This window comes from Triticum urartu, chromosome 7 (genome assembly GCF_003073215.2).
Source record: "Triticum urartu cultivar G1812 chromosome 7, Tu2.1, whole genome shotgun sequence".
NCBI classification, from domain to species: domain Eukaryota; kingdom Viridiplantae; phylum Streptophyta; class Magnoliopsida; order Poales; family Poaceae; genus Triticum; species Triticum urartu.
In genome coordinates, this window is record NC_053028.1 from 2,507,074 (window position 1) to 2,519,630 (window position 12,557).

The 12,557-nt window shown below is 45.3% G+C and overlaps 2 protein-coding genes across 3 annotated transcripts; both read left to right on the top strand.

Moving 5' to 3' along the window:
* Positions 1–1,592: 1,592 nt before the first annotated feature.
* Positions 1,593–3,991, top strand: LOC125519080 (U-box domain-containing protein 12-like). Its single transcript, XM_048683966.1, has 4 exons — positions 1,593–1,885; positions 1,981–2,100; positions 2,200–2,613; positions 2,703–3,991. Exons 1-4 carry the CDS (start codon positions 1,673–1,675, stop codon positions 3,762–3,764), a joined length of 1,809 nt encoding a protein of 602 aa, XP_048539923.1. The 5' UTR covers positions 1,593–1,672; the 3' UTR covers positions 3,765–3,991.
* A 132-nt stretch (positions 3,992–4,123) lies between these two features.
* Positions 4,124–8,414, top strand: LOC125519081. 2 transcript variants are annotated; one of them, XM_048683967.1, is made up of 3 exons: positions 4,124–7,434; positions 7,566–7,899; positions 8,020–8,414. In XM_048683967.1, the coding sequence occupies exons 1-3, from the start codon at positions 7,219–7,221 to the stop codon at positions 8,037–8,039; spliced, it is 570 nt and encodes a 189-aa protein (XP_048539924.1). In that variant the 5' UTR covers positions 4,124–7,218; the 3' UTR covers positions 8,040–8,414. The 2 variants fall into 2 exon arrangements, with proteins under 2 accessions (XP_048539924.1, XP_048539925.1); XM_048683968.1 differs by having other exon boundaries at positions 7,569–7,899.
* The last annotated feature ends 4,143 nt before the right edge of the window (positions 8,415–12,557 follow it).

Genomic DNA, 12,557 nt, shown 5'->3' on the forward strand with positions numbered 1-12,557 from the left:
GCTTCTCTTGTAACCACAAAAACTCTCATGCAATGTTCACAATTGGCTTCCTTGAGTTTGTTGCCATCATACACAAGATCAAAATCATTCCAGATTTTAGATTTAAGTTTACTTCTTTTTGTTCTACATAAAAGACCTATGGAATTTGAGATGAACAAATAACTTATGCCAAGACATTTGAGATATGCGCACAATTGACATTAAAACTTAACATATGTGCAAAGTAGACATTAGAACTTATGAGGAATCTGAGGCAGTGTTGGCGACGATTGTTTCACACCTAGTCTTGGAGATGCATGAGATAACACGACATTAACCCCTGGGGATCCCACTACAGGCACCACTAATGGTGACCTCAGCCTCTTCTTTGGTGTTTTGGGAGTCTTTTCTTTTTCTCCTAGGACCCCACCATGGTTTCTCAATAAACAAGGAGCACTTCAAACCGTATATCACAGGAACACAAGGAGCCTACACCCATGCAAAGCATACTATGAGCGCTTGCTCCACAAGAAGTTCTCACCATGGTTGCCCCATAACTGAACTGAACTAAAATGTCACTGAAACTGGGTGTTGGGCAAAAATTATTGCCCATAATTGGACTGAAAAGAAAAAGTAATGAACTGTGTGACTGAGACACACCTAACACTAAAACCACAATGAAAACTAAATTAAATGACACCTAACATTGAAGCTACTCACGAAAACATCACGGATTTAAGGATCTACAACATGATTTAAAGGATTTAAGCTAGTGCCAACAAAAGATATACTCCCAACAGAAAGGAGTATGTCACAATCATAACTGTGGACGAGGCTTCAACTTTGCTAGCAACATGACAACATCACAAACTTTGTAAGAACTCTAACATCACAGACTTTGGATCTGGAGGCATAGTTAAAAAATCGGACCGGACTGGGAAAAACCGGAACCGTCGGCCTTGCCGGTTTTATAAGCTAATCAGACCGTTCTGCTAATGGACCGGACAAACCTGGTTGAACCGGCCGGTTTCTTGCCCAAACAAGATGAAAAACCGAAACTAGTTGAATCGATAATGCACGCTAGCATTGCTGGGAAAGAGGAAAAATAATTGTGACCGTTAGGTATTTATCCTTGGGCGCGATTAAACAGGCCGACGTCGCCAATTTGGTCCAACATCCAACTTTCTTATCAGATTTAACTGTCAAAGGTTAGAAACTTAGTATATTTGGCCTATTTTTACATATTTTTATGGCTTAAAAACCAGCAAATGAACCGGTGAACTGACGGTCAGACCAGTAAAAACTTGAACCGACGGCAGCACCGGTTCGATCGTCGCTATAGGCGATGCTAACCTGACGTGCCCCTCATACAATGCTGCCATGTTCGCCGGATAACGAGTGCATTACCGGGCTTAGAGAAACACGTGACCGGGACACAATGACAACATGATTTCACAGCACCAACGATTGCATCATCATATGGCGGGTGAAAGAGAAGTCAGAGGCCGGAAGGAACCTTGCTTCCATTCCTTGCATCGGTGGTGTGAAGGAGCGTGGGCCCTTGGATCCGGATCGGACGACTGATTCAAACCCACTCTCCATCTCCATCTCCAGGGAGGGAGGAACCGCGTCGCGTGGACCAGTCCGCCCGCCATTGACCTCCTCTCCCTCCCCCCCAAACCTCGCCCCCGCCATGGCCGCCGCGACGGCCGCCGCCGAGATCGCCGCGCTGCCGGAGCCACGCGGCCCGCTGCGCCGCCTCTGCGGCGACCTCTCCCGCCGCGTCCGCCTCCTCGCCCCGCTCCTCGACGACCCCTCCGCCTCCGCCTCGCCCCCGCTCGCCGACGCCCTCCGCGCCGCCCGCGACCTCCTCCACTCCGTCCACCACGGCAGCAAGATCTACCAGGTATACCCCGCCCCCCTCCCTCCCTCTACCACCGCCGCCGCCGCCGCTATACCCCAAAGATTGATTTTTTGTTCCCCACCCGTCCACGACCGCAGGCCATGCGAGGCCGGGACAGCCTCCTCCGCGAATTCGCCGCCGTCAACGAGCAGATCCAGGCCGCGCTCGACCAGCTGCCCTACAACGACTTCGACATGCCCGAGGAGGTGCAGGAGCAGGTGCCACACCAATCCAATTTCCTACTTCCATCAGATTTCACACCTCAATTCAATTCTGTTCTAACTGTCCAATTGTGCCATTGATCCCCATTTTTGTAGGTGGCGCTGGTGCACTCGCAGTTCAAGCGGGCGGCGACGAGGGCCGAGCCGGCCGACGCGCAGCTCGCCAGGGACCTCGCCTGGGCGCTCAGCGACGACAAGCCCACCGTGCCGGCCCTCCTCATGAGGGTCTCCGAGAAGCTGCAGCTCGAGACCATGGCTGACATGAAGCGCGAGTCCGTGGCGCTGCACGAGATGGTCATCTCCAGCGGCGGCGAGCCCGAAGGCTGTGTCGACGAGATGTCCTCCCTGCTCAAGAAGCTCAAGGACTGTGTCATCGCCCAGGCCCCCTCCGCCGAGGGTCCCGGTGTGGGCAGGTCTCCCTCCGTGAAGTCCCCCATCATCCCAGACGAGTTCAGATGCCCCATTTCGCTCGAGCTGATGCAGGACCCCGTCATCGTCTCCAGCGGCCAGGTGCGGCTGTTCCATTGTTATATGCAGCACTGCTAGTCAATCCTTCATCAACCACATTTATCCTAACGATCGTTATATTCTTTTTTCAGACGTACGAGCGGTCCTGCATCCAGAAGTGGCTTGATTCTGGGCACAAGACCTGCCCCAAGACGCAGCTGGCCCTCACGCATACTTCCCTCACCCCAAACTTTGTCCTCAAAAGCCTGATAGCGCAGTGGTGCGAAGCCAATGGCATTGAGCTTCCCAAGAACAAAGCCAACTCCCATGACAAGAAAGCGGTCAAAAGCTCCGACTATGACAATGCTGGTCTCATCTCGCTGATGAATAGGCTGCGGGGTGGGAACCAGGACGAGCAACGGGCAGCTGCGGGGGAGATCCGGTTGCTTGCCAAGAGAAACGTGAACAACCGGATATGCATCGCTGAAGCAGGGGCCATTCCGCTGCTGGTCAATCTGCTCTCCTCTTCCGATCCAAGAACGCAGGAACACGCCGTCACGGCACTCCTTAACCTCTCCATCCATGAGAACAACAAGGCAAGCATCGTGGATTCCAATGCCATCCCTAAGATAGTGGAAGTGCTAAAAACTGGGAGTATGGAAGCCAGAGAGAATGCCGCGGCCACGCTGTTTAGCCTGTCAGTTGTGGATGAAAATAAAGTCACTATCGGCGCTGCTGGTGCGATACCTCCGCTCATCAATCTTCTGTGCGACGGGAGCCCAAGAGGCAAGAAAGATGCGGCAACGGCAATTTTCAACCTGTGCATATATCAGGGCAATAAGGTCCGGGCGGTGAAAGCTGGAATCATCACCCATCTGATGAACTTCTTGGTGGATCCCACTGGGGGAATGATTGACGAGGCGCTCACTCTTTTGTCGATTCTTGCCGGTAATCAAGAAGGCAAGTCTGTAATTACACAATCAGAGCCAATGCCTCCACTAGTCGAGGTGATCAAAACTGGCTCTCCTCGCAACAGGGAGAACGCGGCAGCCATTCTTTGGTCTCTCTGTTCTGCTGATGCTGAACAAACCATGGCTGCAAAGGCAGCTGGAGGGGAAGATGCACTCAAGGAGCTGTCAGAAACCGGCACAGACCGCGCAAAAAGGAAAGCTTCTAGCTTACTTGAACTCATGCGCCAATCAGAAGAGGCATGAATCGGGCAACATAGATTTGTTCAAACGCGAGGTTTTGTCCTGGCTATAGCCAATTGTACACACGAATACTTAATTGCTTCTGAATAGTGTTGACTTTTGATATGGTTGTATCTAGGGAGGTCTGCTCAGAATTTTCTGTAAACACATAAATGGTTGTATACTATTGTAACTCAAAAAAAGTTGTATTTCTTGATAAGAAGATAATAAATAATTTCCTGTGTGGTTTAGTTTGCTGATTATTACCAGTTCAGGTCTCATGCTTTTTAAACACATTCCCATTTTGGTTGTAGAACAGGATTTTTAATTATTAAAGGAAGCGACAAGGAATCCCTTGGGTAACTCTGCTTTGTGGGTGATGTGTCTGGTGTCTTCACTCTGAAGTAAGTTCCTTCTCAGAAAATTGTTACTGCATTTTAGTTTCTGTTTCCATTGTTTGTGTGTAAATCTCAAGTATGGATTACTAGGTTAATGTGGCTTAGCTTCTTTAGAGTTAAATACGCACATCATGCAGCTATATACTAAATTACCATCTAATTTATATGAAAAACATTGAGCAATATTTTCTCTTAATAAGTAAAACATGATGGGACAGGATATTGGTATGATACGTAATCCATTTCGAGGTGAGGTATGCACAATCATTTTCTGAGTCAACATGCAGGGCTGTATATGAGCATGTGCAACAGGAGCGACCGAACAGGGCCCCCAACACCAGAGGGCCCCCCCTTTTTTTGTTAATCAAGGTGTTAATTGAAGCATTAGGTACTTACTAGAGTAAAGAATCACACACACACACAAAAAAAAAGGTACTAGAGTAAAGAACGGTTAGAAATATTTAACACCAAGCCACCCTATGCATTTCTCTCTAATCATGATCCATCAGTTCCTCTCAGCTCTCTCTCAATCTTACAGCTCTTCCAACATAGCATAGTACAGCTAAAAAAAAGCAAATCAGGTACGTGCTATCTACAAGTCTTCTAAACTTCTGCTTTCAACTGGTGTATTTTTTTATGGAAAACTACACTGGCTGACAAAAAATATTATTGTTTCTTTAGTACTTAGGGCCTAATTTTGATTTGCACGGGGCCTCCGATTTCCCCGGTACGGCCCTGTCCACATGCAAGCAACCCTTTGTTGGGGGACGTATTCAGTGCATTAAGGATCATGGGTACAGTACTCGTTTAATTCACATCAATAGTCACGATTTTCTTTTTGGTAGAAATCATACACATACTTCTAAAAGTACTCTGCCTATCAACTTCGAGTATGACATATGTTAGGATTAAGAATAAATTCTTTTGAAAGTTCTGAAAAAATTCCGTCATATCCCCTTTTTGCCTGTAGGCTTTTTGCTAATGTTATCACGGGGCTCCTTTTGGAGCTCTAGTTAGTGTACTTGCATCCATGGGAATAGCATAGAATCTTCAATGAGCAGTTGCTGCTGCCTCACTATTCTCCAGTGGATCCAGACAAAACGAATGGTGTCATTGCATATGTAATGTTTTGACCATGTGGGATAGGGTGGTTAGCAATCTCAATTTATCAAAAAGAGTAAAAAACTGTTCGCAAACAGAAGATTCACAACAGCTCCCGGACACTGAGCCAGCTATATGCTGGAACGCCAAGAGAGGAGTGAAGAATCCATGAACTCAAACTGTCAATTCTGTGCTCAAAACAAAAGTAGACGTGGTGTCGATCATGTCACACAATTCGGTGGCACTGGCAGCTACTTGCAAGCTACCAGCGCTTTTAGAAGAAAACCGAGGGAGAAAATGTTCAAAGGGGAAACACATCAGAGTGAGTAGAGGCAAGATGCCAAGATGTGGCCACTGCACCAGCAGGATATATATCATCACCGCATTATTAGGATATTTGAAACACACAACATGTTGTGACCATAACTAGATGTCTAGAAAATCTTGTTCGCAGAATGTAGTCTTTTCGGTCCACGTCAGTCATGTCGTGGCACTCTTTCTGAGAACCAGAGAGGATCTGGTCGTTTATCAGCTTATAATAGTGTGTTGGGCATCGTGCTGCCCATGTGGGGACAAGTGTCCCTCCATTGGTCACCCTGCAATTATGGCAAATTCCAGCAGAAAGCCATTTTCCCTGCCTGCCTGAAAATGTATAACAGATGATTGGAGTCACTGGATGGGAGTGGGACATACTTCTTCAGCTGCCACGAGGCACCATGTTCCTCTGAGAAAAACAGGGTGGATCTGTTTGCAGCTCTTGTTAACACCATTTCTCTTCAACAGAAATCCCTGAAGCATCGTTAGGGCCCGGCAAGTAACTTTATTGCAGCTCTTGTTCACATCCACTGTGGTAAATTTCTATGCAACTTTGCCCAGTGTCCACCCTTAAACATCTGTAATGCAATTTTTAGATTCATTCTGTTCCATCCATCTGTAATGCAATTTTGACATCGTGGATGGTATCTAGCAATGTAACCCCATTCCATGTGGCCTCCACATCATCTAGTTAGTGAGACAAGAGGTGCAGAAGCATAACAATAGAAAAGCCCAGCCAATCTCCTACACTGCACTACTCTACAGCATGTCATGTCAGTATACAACCCCAACATGCAACATGCAGTAGCCCAGGGGGGCTGTCTGTCACATGGCCACCCTAAGCAAATGTGTGCAGAGAACACACTTCCAGGCTAATCAATCATGCATGCCCATATCATTTGCTTTGCTTAATCTTTCTCATTTTAGCCTACTAATCAATACCGCTTCTCGTGTGATGACACAGCTAAGATCTAATCCTCACGCTTAAACAATCAATCAATCAAGCAAGTTGGGCTGAAGAGATCTAAACTACTGGCCTGGTACTTGTAGCAGTGTTCAACTTTTTCGCTTTGACCCCAACCGCACGCACCTAATCAAGATTCTTGCACTTGGTTATAGCCACTAACCAGAACATGCACTGTGATGTTATTCTATCTCCCACATGTGGTGTTAACTAGTAACTAGTGCTGATGCCAGCTTGGCAGACACTTCCCATTGGCCCTGGGCATCATGTTGCCACAATTATATGCTCATGTTACTAGTTAATCTCTTGTCTGTGTATTTTTTGCTGTCAGAAGGGATCTCGATAGGTTGCAACTGGGAGTACAATATGCGCCCGAACTGATCGTCTGGTGCGAAAATCGACGACCAAGATCCACTTCAGCTTGGTACTGACCTGTGGGAGATCTGTGGTGGGAAGCGGCACGTGTCTGTTCCCTGAGCATCGGTTCATTTATGATGTTCGATCCTGGCCGTCGGTTGCCTGCCGGGACGGCCGATTCTTTTCGCTTGGCTTGGTAGGGAACCCCTTGGTCCCTATCTATAAAGGCCATACATACAGATACAGGGGAGTAAGCTATTTGGAGCTGTACTTGCTAGCTAATTAGCTTCAGACATCTCATCAGCTGATATATATCATCTGTCTTTCTGAGGAGGAAGGAGAAATGGGGCACATTGCTGATCCTGCGGGCGCCGTAGTCGTGGGCTGCAAAGTGCTGCCCATCTTCAACGAGAATGGCATTGTGGATGGCGCGGTGAAGAAGATCGTGCACAGGATCGACGGGAAGAAGGCGGTCGCCCGGGTGAAGGAGCTCCTCAAGTGGGCTGCGCATGCCAGGCCGTACGGCAGCAGTAACGGCGTCAGCGGGAAGAAATGGAAGGTATTAATCACTAGTACTTGGTTTCTTTAGCTAGTGATGATGGTCGCAAGAGGACATCTTGTTTTGAACTTGTGTCGATCCAGATGGGAAATTTCTTATAATAATCTGATCGATCTTCTTTGTGCGAGCAGCAGTTTCTGAGCTTCCAGGGAAGGGATGGTGGTGGTGCTGCAGCGCCGGTATCAAAGTGCGACGACGACGCGAGCTCCGGGTCCGGGTCCGGTGGCAAGCTGAGCTTCAAGTGGGAGGCGGGCAGCTGCTCGTCGGCGTCGTCGGTGCTGTACTCGCCGCTGTCGTTCGCGTCGGCGCCGGCCGGGAGGACGGAGCAGCAGACGCCGTCCCGGGGGAACGGGAACTACAACTACAGCTACAACGGGTATGCGTCCCGGCTGTCGTCGGTGAGCCAGAAGAGCACGTCGTCAGAGGCGTGCCGGATGGCGCAGTGGATCACCACCGACTCAGACTGTGAGTAGCCACAACCTCTGTGTATGATATGTTAACAGGATGCTTGATTAGAGACATCATGAATCCGTGCATCAGCGTGGTTATTATTGACGCGTGTTTGGTTGGTTAATTTTGTTGCAGTTGTGGTGCTGGAGCTGTAAGTGAAAAATAATACGCATTGCTGAAGATGGTAAGAGCAGCACCAGGAGGATGACTCAGCCTCAGCCTCATCAAGCTAGCTAGTATTGTTAATTAGCTAGTGTTGTTAATTACTCTAGTTAGTTAGGGAGGGAGCTTAAGCTAGCAGATGCATGTGCTATCTAGACTGATGAGGAGCCTGACAGACAGAGAAGAGAAGCAATTAATCACAGCTGAGCTGATGGAGCAGCAAACGAAAGCAAAGCAAGCATTTTTTTGATTGCGTGTATATACATTAGCAGCTATCAGCTCAGCATGATGGAGTTACGTGTATATGTGCGTGTCTTTTTTTGATTGATAAATAATAAGTCCACACGTACATTTTTGTTGTTGTTGAAGGGAATGCCATCTGGCTGATTTTATTGAGATAAAGAGATGTTACATCGTTTATTTATTACAGTATATGTTTTGTTATTAACAGCGGTCAGAGTTGATTTTTGAACTAGTAACATAACTATGCATCTTAATTAATGGATCAGTTAGTACTACTCCATGTGGCAGGTGCACCATCAGATTAGCAATGCTATCAAGCAGCTCTCCAACAAACTAAGGCCCTGTTGTGTTGAGTTTGGGCTTCTACTTCTGCATTTGCAGCTTTTTCACTTTTGCCAAAAAGTCAAAAAAAAAGCTTCTAAATAGACCAAATCAGCCTTTTGCTTCGGCTTTTGACATATACCATCATATAACAATATTGATTCATAAGCCAAAAGTCAAATAAAAAAACCCCTATTTAAGAGTTTTTGTGTGTTATTTGCCAAATTGAAAAAGCTGCAAAACCAGAAGCAAATGTCTAAACAAACATGGCCTAAGAGATGAGGGAGCAACGTGGCAGCCATGTGGGTGGCCACGTGTGTCTCTCGCTCTCTCCTGACACCACATTGCCAACTGCAACACCGATCATCAAAACAGACCAAATATCTGTAGACACTTCCGAACATGTTTGCGGACAAACAGGTGTGGACGTTATCCAACCATAAACCCCCAAATCTCTGTTTTCAGTTTTTTCTCCGATGCCCGTACTACTCAAAACTGTCAAAGATAAACAAACACAAATCTTAAGCAACAATAATTCAAATATAAATATAGCAATCCAAATATAATATTTTGAAATAAAATAGTTCAAGTTTGAATTCATCTGAGTCAGACACATGTTCTAGTTCTCCATGTGGAACACCCAAAGATGCTCAACCAGATCATTCTGTAGCTACTCATGAGTTTCTTTATGTCAAATTTGATGATGCATTTGGATAAAATCCTCAAATGTTGCCAGATAGCCCATGTTTTGAAAATCTAGACCAGGGCGAACTCCATCAACCCCATACTTCACAATCATATTGTGCATGATCACACAAGCTGGCATCACCTCCCACAAGCCGGTCGGGAGGATGGAGCAACAGACGTCGTCTTGGGGGAACGGGAACTACAATTACAACTACAAGGGGTACGCGTCGCGGCTGTCGTCGGTGAGCAAGAAGAGCTCGTCGTTGGAGGCGTGCCGGATGGCGTAGTGGAACACCACCGATTCAGACTGTGAGTAGCTACAACCTCTGTGTATGATATGTATAAACAGGATGCGTGATTAGAGACATCATCAATCCGTGCATTAGCAGTTGTGGTTAATGACGCGTGTTTGGTTGGTTGATTTTGTTGCAGTTGTGGTGCTGGAGCTGTAAGTGAAGAATAATACGTACGTACTCCCTCCGTTCAGAATTACTTGTCGCGAAAATGGATGTATCTAGAATTAAAATATGTCTAGATACATTCATTTCTGCGACAAATAATTCCAAACGGAGTGAGTACTGTTTTGCTGAAGAGGCCGGCAGCAGGAGGAGGAGGACTCAGCATTTGAGAAACTGGTGATGATTCAGCAGCCTCATCAAGCTAGCTAATTAATTAGCTAGTGTTGTTAAGTAGTTAGTTAGGGTGGGAGCTTAATTAAGCTAGTCCGATCTAGACTGATGAGCCTGACAGAGAAACAATTAATCACAAGGAAGGAGTTACAGCTGATGCTGATGCATGATGGAGCAGCAAAGCAAAGCAAGCAATGGAGTTATCAAATTAAGTCAAAAGTGTATATACATTAGCTAGTGTATATGCGTGTCTTTTTTGATTGATAAATAAGGTGTACACGCTTTACGCGATTTTTTTCTTTTGAGATATAAAGGGATGGTTACTTGGTTTATTGCAACAGGCATAGTGACCGGTAACAACGGTCTAGCACTTTTTTTACGGCCCTATTGCACCGGTTTTCATCCGGTTTTCTTCTACTAGCAAAAAGGCCCGTGCGTTGCAAGGGGAGAAAATTATATCATAATCTCCGATGTCTATGACCACATTTTGCTGCATCACCGAGATATATTATCAAAATAAATTCGTGAAATCATGAACAATTTTTTAAACTCGTGCACATATTTGAAATGGTGAACAATTTTCTAAAATCAAGAACATTTTTTTATTCATAAACATTTTATAGATTTGCAAAAAAGTATCAACATTTTTGGAATAAGCAAACATTTCTTTTACAAAACTGCAAATATTTTTTGAATCCACAAAAATTTTAATTTAAAATTCATTTTATTTTATTTTTTGAAAAAAAATTATGTCTCAAATTATTTGAAGGAAAAATAGAAAACGAAATTTTAAAAAACAGGCCGCCCGTACATGGGCCGACCCAAAAGGCCGTGCTGCGTCTTCTTCCAACACGCAGAGCGCAGTATAGGAGGTCCCTACTGCATGGGCCGGCCCAGGCAAAAGATTTCCCCGTGTAAAACGTTTTTTTATCACTTATCGGTGGCATTGGTGGGTATTATTTTGTAATTTCGGGGACAATTTTCGTGACGTACCGCCAGAAGCAATAACCCATTTATTATTAGGTATAGATATAGATTAATTAATGTAACAATTCTTCTTAATTAATAGATGAGCTAGTATTTCTCCAATGAGTAAATGGAGGCAACATGTTGCAGGTGCATCATCAGATTAGCAATGTTATCAAAGCTGCTCTCCAACAAACTAAGAGAGGGACGGAGCTACTCCAATGTGGCCACCAGTGTCTCTCGTTCTCTTGCTAGTAACTCCAATGCGGATCATCGAATGGACATCACCAAATATTCACGGACGTGTCTCCGGAGAGGGACAAGGATGGGCGTCATCCAACCGCAGACACCAAATGTTTACTTTCGTTTTTTTACCTGGATTACTCAAATTAACTAGCACAATTCTTAAGCAATGAAAAGGCAATTATTTCAATGCAACAATAATTCAAATAAAAATATTGCAATCCAAACATAAAGTTTTGAAATAAAATTGTTCGAAAGTTCAATTGTGAATTCATCTTAGCGGGCACATGTCCTAGTTCTCAATTTGAAACGCCCAAAGAAGCTCAACCAGATCATTCTGAAGTTTCTCGTGAGTTCCTCGATGTCAAATTTGATGATGCATTTGGATAAAATCCTCAAATGCCGCTAGATTCTGCCATGAAAGCTTGATAGGATCACCCACGTTTTGAAAATATAGACCATGCAGAACTCCAACACCCCCCATCCTCCACAATCATGTTGTGCATGATCACACAAGCTGTCATCATCTCCCACGATGTCTCTGGATCCTATAATTTAGCATGTCCATGAACAACTGTAAACCGTGTTTGAAGCACTCCAAATGCCCTCTCGACATCCTTTTTTGCAGATTTTTGTCTTTGGGCAAAGTGATATCTTTTGTTACCCCTTGGTTGAGAGATGGTCATGACGAAAGTTGCCCATGGAGGATAGATACCATCAGAGAGATAGTACCCCATGTCGTAGTCACGACCATTGATGGTATAGTTGCGCTCAGGAGCTTGCCCTGCACAAAACCTTGCAAACAATGGAGATTGCTGCAGCACGTTGATGTCATTGTGAGACCCAGGCAAGCCAAAGAAAGAGTGCCAAACCTAGAGGTCATGTGATGCAACTGCTTCAGAATGATGGCTGTTTTTTTTTTGCAATGATCTTGGTATTGCCCTTGTTGAGCACATGGGTATTTCCTACATTCCCAGTGCATGCAATTCATGGATTCGACCATACCTGGAAACCATCTTGCTTCTCCAATTGTCATGAGCCTTGCTATGTCTGCGGGAGTGGGTTCTCTCAACTACTCCAGTCCAAACACCTTCACTATTGTAGTAGAAAATTTACCACTGCTTCAAGGCATATGCTTTTAGACATCCAGAGGTACTCGAACCATGAATCTACGACCATGCCATAGGCAAGCATCCTCATTGCAGCCATGCACTTCTGGTAACCAGAAAAACTGATGGTTCCAATGACATACTTCTTTAGGATGAAGTAATCATCATAGGCCCCGACACCATGGTATATGCAATCAAACACTTGTCACCTTGTACAAAATCGCTGGCGAAAATAGGGCTCGAATAGTGCATCGCCGACAAATTAGTTGATACGTCTCATGTATATAATTTTCGATTGTTTCATCCTATCATA